Genomic DNA, 23,507 nt, shown 5'->3' with positions numbered 1-23,507 from the left:
TTTGCTTTCCAATACTTTACTGTTAATAACGAAAGAACAGAGTACGTTCTACTACAGAGTAGAATGTAGTCCAATCCAGTTCACTATTGATGTTTACCAAACAAATACTAAAAAACTTGGTGTTTTCAAACTTGATACATCTCTTGGTCAAACCAAGTACTTCTGGAATCATCCTTGTATATATTATATCAACTGGAAATTATCTATGGAATAGTTGCAGCCCTCAATTGGATTATCAGATTTTGTAGTTTTATTTGGTGTTTCGTTAATGTTTTCTTTAACTTCTTCTAGGTTTCAAAATCCATTATAACTGATAGCTTTTTCACTGAACTAAAATACGCTTCGAAATTTACTTAAAGTGGCATTTAATTCAATCGAAGAATGCCAAAAATGTTAAAATGTAAAAAAGGAAAAAACCACAAACCTATTTTTGGTCTAAATATTCATAAATGTACCAGATTTTCAGTTTTTTTATTGTTTTTTGATAACCATAAGTTGTACAGAATAATAAAAAAGGTTTGGACAGGCCAAAGCTCTTTTATACAGATTACACAGCCTTATCATCAAGATTTTTTTTCAATAAGAACCTATTTAAAATATTTTTCCATTTAGTGAAAATGTCCAAACTGAGTTTTTTCAACAGTTGGCTTCACATGCAACGTTGCAAGATGCAGCGTGTGAATTCTACTGCATTAAATAAAAAAAATTGTTTTGAATCTTTCTTAGACAAACCTTTATGTAAAATTGTTGATTTACGAGATTCTAACAGAACGTAAATCTCAAGGAAAACTTACATTTGAAATAAAAATTTATTTGAAAGGAAGATTTGGAAAGAAAATACAGAAATTTCTATCAACGTTCGAGATGATTAGATAATAATTACCCTTAATGAGTTGAAACACACTATGGAGTCTTTTGACCAGAAAAAATAGGATTTCGCTGGAAAAAGCAATCCAACAGGTCGATTCTAATAGAAAGAAGCGAAATTATAGTATAATACAAGATCTTTCATAAGATTCATCAACTGGAGTGAATCCTTCAACGATTTTACCATGATGACATAAATGTACTCTATGGAATCGTCCGAGCAAGTGGTTGAGAAATATCAACGCAATTAAATAAAATTACATCAATTTTCATCCCGGTTTTGCCAAAAACAAACGGTATTCTTTGTTTCTATAAAAAGAAATACAAAAAATATGTAATTGATGAAATTCCAGACATCTATTACAATTATATCGTTGCGAACTGGGCACAAATACAAGGTGAAGGTTTAAAGATAAATAAAATCAGGACAAGGCGGTAAATACTGTTAAAGATGAAGATAATGTAGAAATTCGATATATTCTTCTTTTTTTTTATTATAAGCAAAATGCTTGTTTTTCCTCGTGTTTTCTGCCGTTTAATTATAAGGGAGGTTGTCGCTTCATCTCTTGGGTGTCTTCCAGAACTTCGGCGCCCTAAGGGCGATTTGTCTCTAGCTATTTTCACCATTTTATGTCCTCGCTTTTTTCCTTATCAAAAATGTTTTTCCAGCGATCCTGCGCGCTATTTTCATTTCGGTAGTTTCTATTATTCTTTTTGCATTCTAAGTGTTTGGTCTGGTTTCCGTTGTCTATGTTAACAAATAGTTACGTCCAATATTTATGTTTTTTAACCAACTGCATCACTTTTCAACTTTATTTCGAGGTTTCTAGTCGTCCTAGCTCAAAAACATCCATAAACCATCATCTGTGCACAATATCTCGTCTCTTAGACCCAAAAACCACAAACTTTGACTCATCACTCCATAAAACTTTTTCCCACTCTTTAAACGTCCAATTTTTATCTTTTTTTTAACCAATTGCATCACCTCTAAACTTTATTTTGAAGTCTCTTGTCGTCCTAGCTCCAAAACATCCATAAACCATCACCTGTGCACAATAACACGTCTCTTAGACCCAAAAACCACAAACTTTGACTCATCACTCCATAAAACTCTTTCCTACTCTTTATACGTCTAATTTTTATGTTTTTTTTTAACCAATTGCATCAACTCTAAACTTTATTTTGAGGTCTCTTGTCGTCCTACCTATAAAACATCCATAAACCATCACCTGTGCACAATCGCTCGTCTCTTAGACCCAAAAACCACAAACTTTGACTCAATACTCCATAAAACTCTTTCCCACTCTTTAAACGTTCAATTTTTATCTTTTTTTTTTAACCAATTACATCACCTCTAAACTTTATTTTGAGGTCTCTTGTCGTCCTACCTCCAAAACATCCATAAACCATCACCTGTGCACAATCGCTCGTCTCTTAGAACCAAAAACCACAAACTTTGACTCAATACTCCATAAAACTCTTTCCCACTCTTTAAACGTTCAATTTTTATCTTTTTTTTTAACCAATTACATCACCTCTAAACTTTATTTTGAGGTCTCTTGTCGTCCTACCTCCAAAACATCCATAAATCATCTCCTGTGCACAATAACACATCTCTTAGACCCAAAAACCACAAACTTTGACTGAATACTCCATAAAACTCTTTCCCAGTCTTCATACGTCCAATTTTTATGTTTTTTTAACCAATTGCATCACCTCTAAACTTTATTTTGAGGTCTCTTGTCGTCCTACCTCCAAAACATCCATAAACCATCACCTGTGCACAATCGCTCGTCTCTTAGACCCAAAAACCACAAACTTTGACTCAATACTCCATAAAACTCTTTCCCACTCTTTAAACGTTCAATTTTTATCTTTTTTTTTTAACCAATTACATCACCTCTAAACTTTATTTTGAGGTCTCTTGTCGTCCTACCTTCAAAACTTCCACAAACCATCACCTGTGCACAATAACACATCTCTTAGACCCAAAAACCACAAACTTTGACTCAATACTCCATAAAACTCTTTCCCACTCTTTATAAGTCCAATTTTTATGTTTTTTTAACCAATTGCATCACCTCTAAACTTTATTTTTAGGTCTCTTGTCGTCCTACCTCCAAAACATCCATAAACCATCACCTGTGCACAATAACACATCTCTTAAACCCAAAAACCACAAACTTTGACTCAATACTCCATAAAACTCTTTCTCACTCTTTATAAGTCCAATTTTTATGTTTTTTTTAACCAATTGCATCACCTCTAAACTTTATTTTGACGTCTCTTGTCGTCCTACCTCCAAAACATCCACAAACCATCACCTGTGCACAATAACTCGTCTCTTAGACGCAAAAACCACAAACTTCGATTCATCACTCCATAAAAGTCTCATTTACTCTTCATACTTCAATTTATATATTCTTTAGCCATCTTTTTCACCTCTCAATTTCATTTTGAGGTCTTAAAAGAGGTATCTTCATTGTCACTCTTCCAAAACGAGCAATTTTTCTCAATCTCCTTTTCACTGTAAAAGATCCCTAGATTCATTGATCTGCGTTGCTATTTTTAGTCGAGATTTTGTGGTAACCGTACCAAAAACACCGTATTGGCTCGATACAAGTTTCGACGAGAAATGAGGTTCGTGCTGCTTTTGCCGTTTGGATTCTTCGATATTTCTATGACTAGATATTCAAATTTCATCTCTTGTTGTATAATTTCATCATCTACAATCAGTTTGGATCGGATAGATGTTTCTGAGATGGTCAAGCTTTTCGTTTCTGGTGCTGATATCTTCATCTTTAAACTTTTTATCGTTGTATTGAATTTGAATAGTAATCTCTGTAGATCATCTTCGTTTTCTCCAAACAAAACATCATCATCTGTGTAGCCAAGGATCTTGACGTCTTCGTTCCCCATTTTGTCGATGATGTTGAACAATATGGGGCTAAGAGATGTCCTTGTCGGACACCGTTATTTATAGGAGCTTCTTCGATAGTTATACCATTGATTTTGGTCTGTATTAAGTTTTTTATACAGTAATACTTAAGATTGGGCCGCTTCTAGTTTTTTTTCTGTTTAAATATTTATAAAAACTAGATAGGAAAGACGGGACATCTATTTTTCGAAGACTACAACTTGAGTTATCGTCGGTCTTAGAAGGAAAAAGCGATTGCGAAGTGTAAAGAATTTTCTTTCAAATACATTGTAATCTAGCTGCGGATTTATTTTTCTACGAGAATTTTGGATAAATCTGGCAACTATGGATGAAATTCAAGCCTCTCATCGTTCATCGTATCTAAATATTGTGCTGACCGCGTGGTTCGTAATTATATTATGTCTTCAAAATCTTTTTTTTTTAGTCGATCTTAATACATATGTTTGTAAAACTCAACCCATATTTGACCGAAGCTTATTATAAACAAACAAGGTTATTTACACTGTCGTGGTTCTTAAATTATAAAATCTAGAAATTTTCGATAGCACGACGTATTGATTAATTTTCAAAAAATAAATTTCTATCCGGTGCAAATCAAATATTCCATTGAATCCAGTTACATCTTGAGCGATGTATCATCTTCAATATTCTTTATTGTGCTTTAGGAAAGACTTTGAAGGTCTAGAAACCATTGTCAGGCATTGTAAAGAAGTTAAAGGTTCTGGAAATCTTTGTTGAGCTGAATTGAGAATACTTTTGGATCACCCCAAACATTATTAGTATCGACTGAACGTGTCAAAAGCTTTATATTTAGGATTTCAATGGATATTCTACAAACTAGTTCGAATAAAGTATCCAGATGGAAAATGCAGATAACTTAATTTATTTCTGATTCAATCGAGTTTTATTTATATAATGAGTATTATTAAACGACGTTTCGTCAACCAATATGGCAAGCATCTTCAGAATTAGACGGTTCGACTAATTGAAGATGACTGGATGACGAAATGTTCTTTTCGACAACGACTAACAAATATTTAAGTTTGGAATCCATTGAACATGATTTAATATTAACTGGCCTTAGACCAATTAGCCAATGAGACTGCTTATTATTTATGGATATCAAAGTTTAGACGAGACCGTACGTTCTGTGAAGACCAGCAGTGCACTGGTCACCCAACTGAGGTTAAGAGTCAAGAAATGTTGAAGAAAATTCATAATGCCGTAATGGATGATCGTCGACTGAAAGTGCGTGATTTAGCAGACATAGTACACAGTTCAAAGTGCGCTACATCACATGCAACTGAAAATTTGGACATGAGAAGCTGTGCGCAAAATGGGAACCGCGTTTGCTCACAATAGAACGGAAACAGCGCCTTGAAGATGTTTCCATGGAGTGTTTTACAGAAATAAAACCATGGATGAACACCCAAAGCAATAAAACAAAGGACTGAAAAGGGAGAATGGGCTCCAAAGAAGGTTCCATCTGCAGGCAAGGTTTTTTTGGGACGCGCGTGGGATGATTTCCATCGACTGTCTTTAAAAAGGAGAAACTATGAAATTATGCAACGTTTTATGAGAGGAATCAAGCAAAAACGGTTGTATATGGTTGTTTCTATTAAGACAATGCGCTAGATTATACATCACATTAAAATTAATGAATTGAAGTTTGAATTGCTATCTCATGCACCTAAATCGCCAGATTTAGCCCCCTTGAATCATTTTCTGTCCTAAAACTCGGTGGTTAAAGATTTTACAATAAAGTAGAGGTGATGTAATATGAGTATCGAATTTTTCCCGTGGGATCGTCCTCTTCTCGTGAGTTTTAAATATTTTTTCATCGATCAGATTTAAAAAGGGAAAAAATATTATTAATCTTCAGGAATTCAATGCTGTAGGTACAGGATATGTTGACATGAGTCATAAGTACTTAAATCTAACGAAAACTTGATTATTTTCAATTCGTTAAGTTAAAAATTCTTATCTTCAAACAACGAGCGTAGGTGCTCGAGGAGAAGTAGATTTGTAGATATTTCTCATTAATTTTCTCTGAAGGTTTTTTTCTATTTAACGTCAAGGAGACTTGATAAAGTATGTCAGGAAGAAGTTTCCTTTTTCTTTATACTGTGCCTGTAATCTATGATAAAAATAAAAATGTTCTAATGAACTATTTCTATAAATAAAATCAAGATTTACTAGAGTTTGTTTAAATAACGTTAAAAATATGACAACTATTGAAATATTTTGTATAAATCAGTCCTATTTTTGTCTTTTTTTATATTTTTTCTAATCTTTTCACTAATTCTCTTAACCACTTTGATCTAATCCTTTTCCTTCTTCTTTTATATATTTAATCCAATTGTATCACTGACAAAGCAACGTTATCATTTTCTTATTTATATCATATTTCCATTATTTTGATTTATCTTTCTGTTATTGTCATGATTTTCGATAAATTTAAAATGTAACTTGAACGCTTTATTAAATTTAAATAGTAAACTAGACAAAGTTGAAATATGTCGTACTTAATAAGAAAGTAACGAAGAAAATTAATTTCATTACTGTTTGTTTTTAGAAAAGCACCTTTTAGAAAAAATGATCATTAATAAATAATTTTTTCTGGTGTATTTTCACCAAAAATGGTGTTTCGTCTTTCCAAAACAGTCGTGAAACTAATTAAAACAAAAAGGCTGCCTTCAAACTCTTCAAAACGTTAAATAAGCATATTTATCTAGCCTAACAAATTTATTTTCCTCCAAAATTATTATAAAATCTTTTTCTTTTAAAATACCTCCAATTTTTATTAGGTCTCTAATCTTCTAACCTCCAAAACATCCATAAACCATCACTAAACCACAAACTTTGACTCATCATTCCATAAAAGTTTCACTTACTTTTCATACGTCCAAGTTTTATGTTTCTTTTTAACCACCTGCATCACTTCTCAATTTTATTTTGAGGTCTTAAAAGACCTCCTTTTCACTGTAGAAGATCTCCAGATTCATTGATCTCAGCTGTTATCTCTGGGCAAGATTATGTAGCTCAAGCGTCTCGATAACCTTACCAAAAACACCGTTACGGCTCGATACTAATTTCGACGAGATGTGGGTTTATATGCAGCGAATCTATTATACGAGGGTGATAACAATTAAATTAGGAAAACTAACGCTTTCAAATTATATGAAACTGAAAAGTGAAAAATAAATACCGTTTAAAAAAACTAATTAGAAAATTCTAGTATTTTTTGTTTACACTGTCTATAAATAACTTTCTTTGATGGTAATAATTTTGTAATGTCATTAAAAAGTTTGAAATGTCATCGTCATTTTGCAAAATATTTTTTAAATTTTGATTGATAAAACACTGATTGTTAAGCTTACTAAATGTAGAAGAAAAATCTGATTGCAATCCTTATTAAATTGCAGAAATTGCGTGAAATATAACTCAAAACCTGTTTTCGGAAAAGTCAATATTTTTTGGATCGGTGTAGCAGAAAAAAAAAATAAAAAATTAGTGCATATATTTTTCGAAAAAGTCAAGTTAATTTCAATGCAAATCATCAAAGTTATAATTCCATTATTTAATGTTGAAAACTACCATAAATTTCAATTATACAATTTTTTAAAATGTTTTTCATGACGGCTCTTGTTGATTTTGGGTTTCTTTCATTAAAAAAATAAGTTCAAAATAATTTTCTATCAAAATAGATCTAAAATCAAGTGGAATTATCAAGATAAATTATATTTTAGACATTAATAAATGATTTTTTTATATTTTCTTTGGTTTATCTTGAATTGGACTCGAATTTCAATATGTTTTTGTTGAGTTTTTCAATTCTCAGCTTCTTTTTTACTATCAATGGTACAATAGGACGACATAAGTGTTTCTATAAATGATAATAGCAGTACAAGATGTTGTTTAAGTTGACGTTTGATTTGCTTTTTTTTTGTATGCCAGTTCAATTTATTCTAAAGTTATTGATTGTAGATAAAAATAAGTTCGCCAAACGAGTCGTTAGGTTTAAAATTCGGCGAATTCGTACCGCGCCTTTCATCTGCTTTTTATTAATAGCGGACACGCATTGTAGACTTCCTTATAGAACTTTTTATTATACCACGCTGTTTATTTACAGTATTTCTTCCAAATAATTGCTAGGAAAGTCTATTTATCTATTTATTTTGTTTCTAGAATTTATTAGAATCATATTTAGGTATATAAATGATACGTGTAAACGCAGTTAATTAGTTGATGTATTTTTTAGTGTTTTTAAACTATATTTAATGTGGAATTTGTGCAAAATGAATTATTTAAAAGCGCATTGATTGTTAGAGGTTTAAATTATATCGATATATGGTTGATGGATCAAATCTCGTTAGGTACAGGATAAATTTTCGAAAAAAAAAAAATAAAAATAAAAATCACGCACTATACACATCGGAATCAACAAATTATCAAATCATTATGAAATTCGTTATCTTTTCGAAACTGTGGGTGCCCGAAACATAAAGAAAGTTCTTAGTAGTTATCCAGTAATTAACGCTTCCAAATAGTTTGTGGTTTTAGCGGCTAATGGTGTGACCGCATTGTAAATATAATCATAGGATATCCGTCAAGTATTTTTATTGAAATCTAATTAGGCATTTTCTTTTTACAGAATGTAATCCAATCATATCGTGGTCTATTTATAAGACGACCCCATAAATCGAGTTGATTATAGGAAGGAAAATGATAATTTAGATCGATTAGAAATTTTTTTGTCGCGCATTTCCAGATGAAGCGAGACAAAAAGAAATATCTTATCTCAGTTTCAATTAACTCCAATTCTTTTACACCACTATACAATTAAACAAACAAAGAAAATATCAAATTGATAATTTATTATATTTCATGAAGGACCATTTTAGGAAACTTGAATCACATCAGCATAACATCACAAGCTAAATGATAATTAATCCAATAGACACACGTGGTACAAATTTTGAAGAGTTTTGTATTTATTGGTGAAAAAAATTATAAAACAACGTTGAAATCAGATAATTCAAAATGAAGGGACTACAATAAACGAAAATTGCATCATCCAGACAGCAGAGGGTGTGTTTTTTTTTTCGAATTTTCTAATTTTGAATGTTTCATAGCAAAATTAGGGCCTATTTCTTAATAGACAACTTTAGTTAATCCTCATTTTGAAAACAGTAATTTCAGTTCTTAAGAATCAGATGTTTAATCATTAAATTATTAGCACAATTTTTATTATTTGTATTAACAAATAAACATTTTCTATTATTTTTTAACTCAATAAATACTAAATAAATTTATATGAAGTTATAAATAATTATTCGGTGATCATCTATCATTACTAGGGAAAGAAACGATTATCGGTTTGGCAGTACTGATGTAAATATGTCAAATCAAGAAATTTGACATTTTTAATCGTGAAAATATTCAGAATGTGTTACAGAACATTGAATCGCGAACATTTTCTATGAGAGTTAACGAGGATTGAACCAAATCGCTTCGATTTTTGTCGACGTGTATTTGTACACAAATTTTTTAGTAGCAGGAGGTTTATTTATAGTATTTCTTTGAAACAATTTCTTAAAAATATTATTTATTTATTTATTTCTTTTTGTTCTAGAATTTGATTTAGTTATATAAATAATAAGAAAATAAATGCAACTATAAATAGTTGTTGAAAATTGAAAGGTTGGGAGAAAACTAAAACTCAGGGCGTTTCAGGTTCAAATAAGCTGATTAGTTCACATAGTTTCTGATTCTTTCAATTTTTTATCAAGTTCTTCATCAACAAAAATGTATTCAAAAAAATGTCGTGATTCATGATTTAGGAATTAGTCATGATTATTAAAACTTCCTGTAACCTTTCCAGCTATCAACATTTTTTTAGGACAAATCTGATATCAAAGTTGTCCAATATCAATCTAAGTTAATCGATTTAAAATTTCATTTAACAAAAATCAAATTTCTACGAACTGAAAACGGTATTTTTTTGTTCCAGAAGGTTCAGAAGATGATATAGAAATAAAAACGATAAAATTTTGTTCAGACGATCAATCCATGGAAACAACTATGGTACCTCCAAACGTAGAAACGGACGCCGCTGATTATTGCACTATAAAAAACAACCGCAACGAAACTCCGGATTTTTTCATCGAAAAACAATTACAAGATAAAGATGTTAAAGATAGCGAAGATTCCATTTTGAATATCTCCTTACCTTGGGACATACAAATTAAAAAAACTGGAGTGTTTACTAGGACACCAGTAGCCAAAGGTGAAAAATATGGACCCTTTCAATGGACTTGGGCCCTCGAACCACACGATGTTAGATTCGCTTGGGAGGTAAGTCGTATTACAAATATTTTTGTTTTGTTTTTGTTGTGTTTATATACAAAGTCAATTTTGTACAATCATATTTCTAATAATTCATTTTACAACAGGGGTTTTTCCAAAAAACAAAATTCATATACGAGGGTTGCTACTTAAGTTTCGATATATGACAAATCTGACATTGATGTCATAAAGTTTGACGTTTTTGATGATGAACGCACTCAGAATGTGTTGTCAAACGAGTGTTTACAGATACTTGAAACAATTATCTTGATAAAAGAATGTTACTTCGAAAAGAACATAAGAAAGTCCACAACAACATGTTTTTTGATGTTTTCTGGAGTAAACACCTTAATTGGACGACCACCAGAACCTTCACCATAATCTATGTCCACAATAACGTATTTTTTGATGTTTTCTGGAGAAATCACTTCAATTGGACGACCAGCAGAACGTTCACTATCATCTGTGTCCACAACAACGTGTTTTTTGATTTTTTTCTGGAGTATTCACCTCAATTGGACGACCACCAGAACTTTCACCATCATCTATGTCCACAACAACCTGTTGATGATTCAGAGCAATGTTTGGCCATGATTACACGTAATAAATCAAATTTTTTGCGTCGATATTTGACAATAGATCCATGACTTCAATCCTGAATCAAAACGATCATCATCTGAGTGGACTGCAGCCAGTAAACCACGTCCAAAATCTAACCAAAAGGGAGATGATTGGTAGGATCTTTTGAATGCAACAAATCGAAGAGAAACGGCCTTATATGTAGAAGAAAAACCAAAACAATGCACCGATTCAAAAATCGAAAGAAACGATGATTAAATCGAAGGAATTAAGCTTCGAATTGCTTCCTTATCCATCGTAGAGTCCAGATTAGACCCCCAGTGACTACTGATCTTAAAAAAAATCTTCCTGGTAAGAAATTTAGTACAAATGGAGAAGAAATTAATGAATCTGAGGCAAAAGACAAATCCTTCTACAAGCACGGCATCGAGATGTTAAAGAAGCGTTGGATTAATGGTATTTTTCTTGTAGAAGACTAAATTAATGAATAAAATCGTTTTTCTAAGTTGAATCCACAAATTTTCATATACAATTGTCCTATTATTGGATAAGAATATATTAGAAGATGACTATGAAATCAATGTTGAAGTTAAACTTATTTTTAGTGACAAATCAGAGTTTAAAAACTCTTTGTATATTTTCGAGTTAATTTCTATGTATAATTTTATTTTTGATAGACATTTTGATAAGTTCTGGCTCTTATCTAACCGAACGATTCTAATTGATTGAAGTGAGATGACTAAATTAGAAAACGAAACGTAGCAAGATGTTGTCTTAAAAGGAAGCGAACATAAAGGTCAAGTATAAGCCATCAAAGGCAGCTGTCTGTTGATAAACGAGCTAATAACAAACGCGACATTTTGATTACACTATTACCCCTTGCTAGCAACACCACTCTTAACCGAGAAGATGACGATTTACTAATTATTTTCGACACCCCGCTATCCTAAATCGAACTCTTAAACATTCAATTAAATCTTTGACGTGAAATATCACTTAATCAACTATTTATTATTTACCAAGGGGGTTGATCATATAGTATTTCTAATATAAAATTTCTCCATCGACTTCGAGATCTTTCTAAGCTCTTCAAACCATTTTTTTGATATTTCTCTTCTGTTTTTTTCCATCTTTTACCTATCCATCATCCGTGATTCTACATACGAGGTTTGTCCGAAAAGTTTCCATCCCGTAGATGTTGGGATATGGATTTGCGCACGCGTTGAGAGATTCTCACTTAATTTTTAGTTGGTTTATAAATTTCACTTCCTTTGGACCGAAAGCTCATTCGAATGAACATTTTCCGTACCTCATTGATGCGGTTTAAGCAAAATAAGTTGTTAAATTGTGGATAATGTTTCAGACTTTTCCCTCTCTTAGATTCCTTAGAATAACTGCTTTCCAAAATTACTTTGAACTTGGTTTTTCCACCCCTCATTTCCACTAGTCTTCTTAATTTACCTAGTTCATAGTTGTGGGCTTGAGATAGGTCCTTCGTATCCAATTTGACGTAACCAAAGTCCGATATCCTTTGAGAATCCGCTTCGGCTTGAACCCTTTGAGGTTTTTAGGAAGTTTGTGGGGTTTGCCCACTCACAGATAACGTTGTCTGTATTTTCGTCCTCCTACATGCACCAGAGGCATTCCGAATCATCCGTGATGCCCATGGCCGTCTTGGATGGCAGGTAACTAGTCTGATTTGGCGTCTATGTAGCTGGAAATCATAGGGGTTCATCTATATGGTTGAAAGACGCGATAACCACACCAAGGATAGGTTCGCCGATCCCAATTTAGCGAGTGATCTGGCACCCAAACGAACTGGATCTTGAATTGTTTCTGTATCTGGTAATTTATGAATAATTCATCCTGTAGCGATGTTCGACCACGATTAAGTGGCACGAAAACTAGGGAATTATGGTAGCTCAAAATTTGGTTGATCACAGTGGTTTTTACAAGCAACTACCGCCATATCTAAGTCGCGCCAAGTAATTCTGGGATCATCCTCGTAGTATTACGAATGTTTTGTTTCATATGGGGTATAATTTACCAAAAATAATTTAATTTATTGTACAATTTGAATGTATTAACGAAACCACAACGTCAATTATTGTATATAAGTATAAATGTACACATACAAACATAATATGGAGTGTCTTCGTTAATCTTTCACATCTGCAATTCCCTTTTTCCCCCTAAAGGGAATAAATCAATTGAAAACAATATGGATCTGACCTTTATGTGATCGGGACAAATGTTATCGGGTTCCTAACTTCATGTCCATCTGTTATTTGACGTCAAATTAGAAAACTTGAATTTCATCGAAATATTTCGATATTGCTTGCCATAAATGTCTTGATATCGTAAATTAGAAGAAATTATGTACATCCACACATAAAAAAAAAGAAGAAGACGAATCCATTTAAGATGAATTTCGATAAGTTTTTCTATTCTTAATTCAAAAAACAACCCCCAAAATATACGTTGCCATAAATGTCTTGATATCGTAGATAAGAAGAAATTATGTACATCCACACGCAAAAAACAGAAAAAAAAGAAGAAGACGCATCCATTTAAGATGAATTTTAATAAGTTTTTCTATTCTTAATTCAAAAAACAACCCCCAAAAGATAATTTGCCATAAATGTCTTGATATCGTAGATTAGAAGACATTATGTACATCCAGACGTAAAAAATAGAAAAAAAAGAAGAATCCGCATCCATAAGATGATTTTCAATTTTAATTCAAAAAATCACCCCCACATTAATCAAAAGTTATGTGAAAAAAAGTTGAAGGAATTAACACGTTTTTTATATGATTTATAATACAGGAAGGATTTTTTTTCTTTCACGCAACGTAAATATATTTGTCTAAGGAATTGTCTGACGATGTACTGTTCTGATGAGGCGAAAAATCGATATTCCGGAGTATTTTCCCCCTCAATTGGAAAACTTTTAAAACAATTACGAGCCGGAGATCGACATTATGTCTGTCTAAACTTTATAAATGGATATTCCCATGCGAAATAAGTTACGCAATACCTAGTACATAATAAATCAGAAGTGGGATTCAATATTGGAATGTGTAATTTATGATTAAGATATTAAAAGTTACCTTAATATAGGTATATTTGGGAATTTGTGTCAATTTCATTCGAATACTATGTCCACGTGAGTGTAAAAACACTCGACATAAAAAAAAAGTCCAAGAGGATGATCCCAGAAGAAATTGGAGATGTTTCAAGTTTTGAAGACGCCTCGTCGTTTAGTAGCCATTAATAGTGAACTGGATTAGACTAGATTCTATTCTGATTTAGACCGTTCCTTCGTTATCAACAGTAAAATATTGGATAGCAAAGTTTAGACGAGACTGCACGTTCTGTGAAGAGCAGCAGCGCACTGGTCGACCAAATCAGGTGACGATTCCAGAAATGTTGAAGAAAATCCACAAAGCGGTACTAGATGATCTTCACGAAAAAATTGAGATTGTTAACTGTCATTCAGAAACTGATTTTAATTGATAAACAATAATTAACTGTTTGTTGTAAATATTCAAACCGAACGTCGAATTTCGTTGTAAACTTACATTTTGCGACTTTCCAAGTTCACATTTTTTGAAAACAAATATTTCTATTGAAAAAACTCGTGGAGTAAAAGTCGTAGAGAATAAACTTTCACGTTTTATAACCTAACTTAACCTAATAAACTAATTTTTAAAAATTTTGAATTTGACATCAATACTAAATCATTTTTTTTCGTGATTTCGAGTAAATTCATGTGATTTTTTGTACCAAAACATCCCTTATTGCTTTGCGTTTAATATATATAATCTAAATAGAAATTCGAATAGTACAAAAAAAAATCCTGCGAGCAGCGGGGACAAAAAGGACTGCAATCTCGCAGGATTAATTATTACATCAGCAATAACAAAGGTTTTTTATTAAGGCTGAGCAGAAAGTATTTTTATCTTGAAAATTGACCTTAAAAGTACCTTAAGGGTTTCTGGAATCTCATCCTCAACGTCAATTAATTTACTTCGGGCTAAGTATCAAGGGGAAAATCTTTCATCTAATATCCAATGGATAATGGCAGTAACTTTCATAAAAAAGACATTTTTTTCCATGTATTCGCTGTTGTTGAATATTTCTTCATCTTCATCTACAACTGACAATCCAGTTTTTAATCAAATTAATACTGCAGGAGTGCTGCAGATCATTTTCAAGACGAATTCTTCCAGCTTGCCTATTTAGAGGCTTGCTTTGACAAATCTCTTGAAATTAATAGTCGAGAACCTCATGGGGTTTTCTTCTCATTCTAATATATTTTCCTGTTTTTTTCGTGATTTAAAACTGAAGAAAATACTGGAAGTTGAAGGAGCTTCTCATATTTCCAATTCGAGTATCACTTAAACGAAATTTCGTACGTCAATTGATGTAAAATTTAGTTCTTTGTACTTGAAATAGTTAAATAATTAGGTTACCAAATGTTAAGTTTACCATAACTCTAAAAATATCGAACGAATCGTCTTCCATCCGGAATTTTCTCGGTTTTTTCATCTTGTAAACGTTTGGCAATTTCCTAGAAACCATAACTCATCAATGTTCACACAAGCTTACACAAAGTCAGTTGCACATTTGCCGCATCGTTTGGTTGCATTTTTTTCTGCCATTTTCGTCTGAATCATTCGCTTGATTACCTAGTTCAAGTAGTTGCGGCTTCTGTCGGATATATTAAGGAATAAGAGGAAAAGAGAAAAAAAACTAGGGAGAATATGTTTATAGTAAAGAGACAATTTAATTTAAGATTGAATCGACAACAATCGAAAATATTAGAATTTTGGAAACTTTTTTTTCATTTCCGTTAGTAAAATTAAATATACTAGATTCTTAATTATAATAAATCACGCTAATTTAGCGTTTTTGATATCGTAGAATCCATTTATCGAAGCCAAAATGAGTTTAACATAGCCTCTAACTATAAAAATAAAAATTGAACAAAAATCATTTCTTTTATTTAATTTTTTCTTACAGCAAAATTCCTATATTCTAAAAATGAAATTTCCTTAATCAAATTTTCTTATAATTTATAAATCTAGTCAAAAAAACTGTCAATTTATACGATTATTGTTAAAAAATACTAATTTCCAACATCTACAATTTCGTTCTTTATCATTTTAAAACCAAATTATACCTTAATTTGATTTGGATTATACACTGTTATGTTTGATTTGGATTGAAACCTTCAGTTTCCAAAAATAGCAAACATAAACATTAGATTAGATTAGATAATATTTTAAGCAAAGTTTTTAGATCTTTCTGATGGTAGCTTCTTCGAGGGGTTGCACATTCATAAATAATTTATAGATAGTTATTTTTAGTTAACCCCTTATAAGTATATCATTTGTACTATCTGTCATCTCTACGAATTTGTGTACGCAATTTCAAATCGACATTGTATAATAACTATCTACTTACTTTAGATGATTAGATAATGCGAATACACTCGATTTTTATTGAAAAAATTAAATTTCTTCCCAGAAATGAATTATCAAAATAAACTTTCTTAGAATCGTAATATAACGTTGTATTGCTGATAGGGTTTACGAAATATATATTTTTTTATATGAATCCGATTATATAAATTCGGAAATACGAAATTTTCGAACGAGTAATTTTTTAAAATACATTGTATATAGTTGATATCACTTAGTTCTCTTTTTGTAATCTTTGTTTACGTGAAACGAGTCGTGGGCGTGAAACAAGCATAAACAATTTTCTTTTAGACGTATTGTTTAATGAACTTCCTTCTAAAGGATAAAATGATTCATTGTTTATCATTTTTCTGATATTTTCTTAGATTGGTCACAATTTGTTTGTGAAGGAAAATTTTATAACAACGACGTACTTTTATTATTTGATTGGATTGACAATACTTCAAACGACGCTGCCAGAAGAGCAATAGTCGCGAAAGGAGTGGATAGGACAACCTCCACGTCGATCAAACAACTTCTATCTACAAGAAAAGCAAAAATTAAAGTAGGGCAAGACACCATTTCAATAACTGCAGACGCAAAAGAAACTTTGAGAATACACTTTGTGATTTAATTCGAAGAGGACTCAACTATAAAAAAAGATCAGTGGGGTTAAACCTCAATCCCAACAAGAACTACCCAATTTCTTTTACTAGGAAGAAAAAACTCAATCCCATCAAGCTAGACGGGCAAATAATCGAAATATTTGGGACTCAAACTAGTCACAAAAGTCCTGATGGTGTCCAGTAACCTTGCAGGCAAGAAATGGGATCCTAAGGGGATGTAAGATGGGGCTAAACGTCCATCCCAATAAGATTAACTCAATTTATTTTACTAGGAAGAAAAACCTCAATCCCATCAAACTAGATGTGCAAATAATCGACATATCTGGAACTAATACTAGTCACAAAAATTCTGATGGTGTAGAGTAACCTTGCAGGGAGGAATTTGGATCCTAAGGTGGATGTACGATGGGGCTAAACGTCAATCCCAACAAGAGCTACCCAATTTCTTTTACTAGCAAGAAAAAACTCAACCCCATCAAGTTAGACGGGCAAATAATCGACATATTTGGGACTCATACCAGTCACAAAAGACCTGATGATGTTCAGCAACCTTACAGGGAGGAATTGGGATCCTAATTTGGATGTGCGGTGGGGCTAAACGTCAATCCCAACAAGAACTACTCAATTTCTTTTACCAGCAAGAAAAAACTCAAGCCCATCAAGTTAGACGGGCAAATAATCGACATATTTGGGACTCACACTAGTCACAAAAGTCCTGATGATGTTCAGCAACATTACAGGGAGGAATTGGGATCCTAATGTAGATGTGCGGTGGGGCTAAACGTCAATCCCAACAAGAACTACCCAATTTCTTTTACTAGGAAGATGAAACTCAATCCCATCAAGATGGTCGGGCTAATAATTGACATATCTGGGACTCACACTAGTCACAAAAGTCCTGATGATGTTCAGCAACCTTACAGGGAGGAATTGGGATCCTAATGTAGATGTGCGGTGGGGCTAAACGTCAATCCCAACAAGAACTACCCAATTTCTTTTACTAGGAAGATGAAACTCAATCCCATCAAGATGGTCGGGCAAATAATCGACATATCTGGGACTCAAACTAGTGACAAAAGTCCTGATGATGTTCAACAACCTTACAGGGAGGAATTGGGATCCTAATGTAAATGTGCGGTGGGGCTAAACGTCAATCCCAACAAGAACTACACAATTTCTTTTACTAGGAAGATGAAACTCAATCCCATCAAGATGGTCGGGCTAATAATTGACATATCTGGGACTCACACTAGTCACAAAAGTCCTGAAGATGTTCAGCAACCTTACAGGGAGGAATTGGGATCCTAATGTAGATGTGCGGTTGGGCTAAAGGTCAATCCCAACAAGAACTACCCAATTTCTTTTACTAGGAAGATGAAACTCAATCCCATTAAGATGGTCGGACAAATAATCGACATATCTGGGACTCAAACTAGTCACAAAAGTCCTGATGATGTGCTGTAACCTTGCAGGGAGGAATTGGGATCCTGAGGTGGATGTACATAGCAATCGTTACACCAATCTGGAAAGCGTGGCAGAGAGAATATCAGTTTAGAATGTTCAGATAATAATGACCTATTCAGGACGTCGTATCGAAAAAATTTAGCTTCGAGAAAAACTTCACCTCAATAATGAAACTGCTAAAGCAAGTGGGACCCAAACAACAAACAAGAAATGAAGGGATCTAAAACAGCAGCGCATTAAGCATTTTTAAAGCAGAAATCTATCGCAAACAGAAGATCATTATCCTAGAGTAAAATTGAAAAATCTGAATTATATGTAGATCGCTCAATTCTGGTACACCAGAACTTTGCCTCAAGTGCCTCATTCTCCACAACGACAATGCGTGTTTTCACGTATCAGTTTTTGAACAGTTGAACAACGTTTGTGAATAGTCGAAAAACCTTTTTGAACAGTCGAATAACGTGTTTGAACAGTCAAATTTATAGATCATCCTCCAAACAGTCCTTATTTGGAGAGATCAACTATTTCCTACATCTGAAGAAGCGGTTGACACTTTTAACTAACATGGTTTAGAGGCGACTCAATCGGAATGGAAATTGGTTCAAATAGAAAACATTGTGAAAAACGATAGATCCATATCTAATTATAAATATTCGTTTTCATTCATCTTTTTAATTCCTTATTTCTTAGATTTTTTCAAAGGCAGGTCAAAATATGATGTTTCGATTTGTTTGCGATCTTTTTTTTGATGAAAATTTCGAGGTTGAAATCAGTATTTGAAAAATACTAATTTTTGCTTAATAAGCCCCAAAACGAGTGATTTTTTTAGTACAAAATTATACTAAGAGGAAATGCACAATTCAACATACATATTTGCGTGGAAATTAGATTAATTATTGCAGATAAATTTCTTATCATTTTGTTTTGAAATTATCTATATAATTTTTGAAAACAACCGTAATTCAGTACGGAAATTGATTGTGTCAGCTACGGACAAAAAAATAGGAAATTGCGTAAGTGACAATTAATATTATTATTAAATAGAAATTAATTACAATTTATTATTTGAAGTAAATTTTTAAATACGATTTTATTTTCATAAAAAACGATCATATAGAATTTAAATAAATTCCAGAACATGATTTTTTGAAAAAATTACAATAAGACAAAGACAAAAGATAAAATAATGATGTACGAACCCATCTCCAAACGATATCAAGTAATTGAGGAAGAGATATATTAGGAGCGGAAATATTCTTGGAATTTTCGACTACAATTTTTCAATTTATAAAAATATATAACGAAAATTTCAATATATTTTGCATATATTCTAAAACTTCTTTTACATTCTATATAATAAAATTTCAAAAAGTTACCTATATCTATCGGAAGTTTATTAAATCACATTATGGTTAAAGAAGTTAAAAGACTCCAACTTCCATTGAAACTCGCGCTCAAACACTGCGTGAAACATCCTCCAGGTCTTCTATACACTCCTCATCTTCTAACTTTACCATGCAGACACTCCGAGAAAAGAACAGAGTCCAAGTTCAATTAACAGTTCTGTGGTAAATCGTAGATGAGCTTCTCGGAGATCTATGGTTGATCTAGAGCCAGTTGTTAGTCTTTTTGGCTGGAAATTAGTCTTCTTCAGACTGTTCATCCACTCATAGTGTTTCGCTGAGTTCTTGTTGGACTTGAACACCAATCAGGATTCATTCCGCAACTTCGATTAAAGTTACTAGTTTCTTGGTAACGATGGAAATCTCTGGAAACACCAGATGATTGATTTTCTCTTTTCTCATAATTTTCAGGTGGAATTCTATTTTGTTGTTGGGGTGATTAACATTTTGAAGCTAATGCCAGTGACTATCGATTATAGAGGTTTCGTCTGAATCGATTTATAAATCTGTCAATTCCTATATACTAGAAGATCCTTTAGTCCTTTAAGATATATAGAAAATTCCACAGGATTGTTGTGAAAAATGACATAGAAAGTGATATTGTGAAAAATTTTAACTTCGACTGATTACTAAAATCGATAATTTCGATTATTATTAATCGTATGATAAAAATTTATTATTCGATACACATATGATATAATTGACGTTTACAAACTACATATTACCATGTATTTTTTCAAATTTTACCTTTTTACGGTTATTTTAACAAGAAGTAGTATCTCAGAATTTCATTGAATTGACGAAATTGGGATTCTTTAACCAGAATTGTGAAATGGGTTTAGAAATCGGTTTATTAATGGTTGAATGCCCATTGTCGGAAGTTGGGTCGATAAATCCATTACCGTAGGTATATTTTTTTTAAAAAACGTTCTGTTATATAGATAAAACCAAAATTTTAGTGCGTCATATTCTCCAAATTTGTGATTCTAGTCTAAAAATTTAGTTTTAATGACTCCAAATATCCAGATTCACAATCAAATATTCTGTAATTTATATCTGCGTTTTGTGTCCATATTTTTTTTAGGTATTGATTCCTTATATTTATCTTGGTATCTTCTTCCCCAATAATTATCAATTTTGTTTTGTTTTTGTTTATTTTCAATTATTCTTATGTCTATTTCTGTTGTGGTTCAAATTTCTATAACATCTACAAATTCTCCATCACTCATATTAACTAGTTGTTCTACACAAATTTTTACTTAAATTCGAAAAAAAATACCATAGGTAAACATCTTTTTTGCAAGACAATGCTCCAACTCACACTTCTTTGTTTTCCAAGGCTACTGTAGCTTCACAGCCACCATATAGCCCTGATTTGTCTACAATTCATGCATCATATGGAATAGAAGCTTCAGTCAGACTTTCTGAAAAAAGTGTATGATAAAACAAGTCGAGGTCTCTCAATTTCCTTCTGATTTTGGTTACTTCTGAAGCTTCTTTCCATGTTACGTTTTTGGCACATCTTCTTCATTTTCATACAGCCCTGTCTCTTTTTCTATATACGTAGCTTTAGATAATATTTTGGGGCCTTCTATGTAGACACCTGCCTCTTTTTAACAGATAAATTTCGAATTTGTTTTCACTTCTAAGGAAAATAATCAGAATAACTATACAAATGAGCTTTTTATATATTGAGGATCTAGTATAATCCCAAAGTGTTAATTTTTACATAGTTTTTCCTTAAAAATGTTTATTATTTATTTTTGGATCAGAATTTCGTTATTAACCTTCGATGTGATTTGAACGCATCAACTGCTTCTTCAGGTGTATAAACACGTTGACCTCGCAATTTATTTTTAATCTGCGGGAATACGAAAAAATTCTTGGGTGCTAAATAAGGACCATACGGCGGATTATACATCAATTCGATGTTTTAACTGTTCAAAAACGTTTTTTTTTATATGTATACAAAAGATAAAATTTTCGTGGTGGACAATGATTAGTTTTCTGCGATTGGTTTCCTTGATTTTTTTGAACACATTGAACACTAAATTGCTATAATAGAAAGGTGACGACATGTCCAGTAATTTCGCGAACAATTTTCGTTGGATTTGGTTCGTCTTGAAAGACACGATCGATTTTTGTTCAACTTCAAACGTTTTTTGAATTGATTGAAATTTCCAGCGTTTCTTTGCATTAATCGACTGAAGTTTGTATTTAGAGTGATTGTCAAATTATTTTGACAGTCAAATATTCATCACCAAAAGTCAAAGGGAGTCGAATCATCATTATGAGACTTAATGGTGGAATTATAAAATTTGCCATATCTCAAAACTTGAAAAGATCTATCGTATAAGATATTTGAAATATTTAAAATATGTTTCCATCAGGTGCAATTTTTAGAAAAATTAGAGTTTTTCAAATAGATAGATAAATTTTGTACGCCTCTGTCTTTTGTCCGTCTATTGAAATCAATCCCGACGTGTTAGAATAGTGGCCCACTATAATCAATCAATACAAACACCGATTTCTTTCAACGGGAATAAATATCCGTCCGACTATCTTATTGACAACTGAAAGTGATGCATCTGTTTTGGCACACACAAAAGTATCCTGAAAGGAACAGTGATTGATTTTGTTATATCTCTTTTAGTGTGTGCGTACATCGTCGCGAATGTTTGGCTGTATCTAGTCTCTGATTGTTATCTGACATTTCGTATTTAATCTCTGCGAGAACGAGAGTTTTTGTAGTAAATCGAGGAATATCTTGATTAGGGTGTTCGGTGTCACACAGAAAAATGGTCAATGTAACTGAAATTGCTGAAATGCTGTTAGATGTTACAGCGAGGGAAGTTTTTTTTTTGTTCAGTTCGGCTTAAGAAATAAAAAAAAAACAGAATTATTCATACTTTTATTTTTAATAATAGTCCAGTGAATACAGATCAATTAGAACCAAAACCCACGAAAATTAGTTTAAAACGCTGATTTTCTGGATTTAGGTAAATCATAGTAAAAGTTAACTTCAAAATTTTGGCCGCTAAGCGATATATTTTTGTTTAAATTTTCAATATTTCGAATTTTGTAAATAACTCGGAATCTATGCTAAATTTCGGAAAAAGTGAAGAGATCAAAAATGTAGTTCAAAAAATTTCCTACAAAAAAGTTTCCCTGTTATTTTTTCCTAATCTTCAAATTACTCTTACAAAAAGCGAACTTCGTGTTACTGTATTTTTTCAATAGTTAATTTTTTGTGAATAACTCAAAAAATATTTGAAATTTCGAGGTAAATTTCTGCCAAATAGGAAACTACCTTTTGAAAAAGCTCAAATATGATTTTTCCTAACCTACAAAAAACTCTAAAATGCCAGAAATCCTCTTTTAAAATTTTGAATGCTGTAAGTACCCTAAACTTAAGTGTGGGACACTTAAACGCTAAACGCTAAACGCTATTCTTGTGAGAACTATATTCAAACATTTATCAAAAATAGAGAGAATATTAAAAATCAATTGCAATCTAGTCGATTACATCTTCAATCTCGAACATTCCTTCCAAGAGGAATTCCGTGCTCGTTAGAGTGTCTTCTCCTGCAGGACCGGTCCCTCCGTCAAAAAAATTTTTTTCTCCCGAGTCAGCAGGAATCATATTCGTGCAGTAATTTTGTAAACACGACCCACACAGGCTTCTAAATAACAGTCCAGCCTTCTTGCAAGTACACAACTTACTACAAACTTTTTGGCAGTTACAAAAAATCATTTTTAACATATCTGAGGGCGCTGGTGGTTGCTTCATTGCTTTCGGTGACAAAATGTCTCGA

At 32.2% G+C, this 23,507-nt stretch overlaps 1 protein-coding gene across 2 annotated transcripts in view; it reads left to right on the top strand.

Annotated features, from left to right (window-relative positions):
• LOC130893298 (transcription factor hamlet-like) overlaps positions 1-23,507 on the top strand; it is a 111,648-nt gene that overhangs the window by 51,067 nt on the left and 37,074 nt on the right. For both annotated transcript variants that reach the window (XM_057799281.1, XM_057799282.1), the window contains exon 2: positions 9,819-10,162. In XM_057799281.1, coding sequence (XP_057655264.1) covers positions 9,819-10,162 — 344 coding nt within the window. The remainder of the gene's footprint in view (positions 1-9,818; positions 10,163-23,507) is intronic.

The sequence above is a fragment of the Diorhabda carinulata genome, chromosome 4 (assembly GCF_026250575.1).
Source record: "Diorhabda carinulata isolate Delta chromosome 4, icDioCari1.1, whole genome shotgun sequence".
NCBI lineage: Eukaryota > Metazoa > Arthropoda > Insecta > Coleoptera > Chrysomelidae > Diorhabda > Diorhabda carinulata.
The sequence above is the reverse complement of the archived record's forward strand: the minus strand, read 5'-3'. Positions and strand labels throughout refer to the sequence as shown.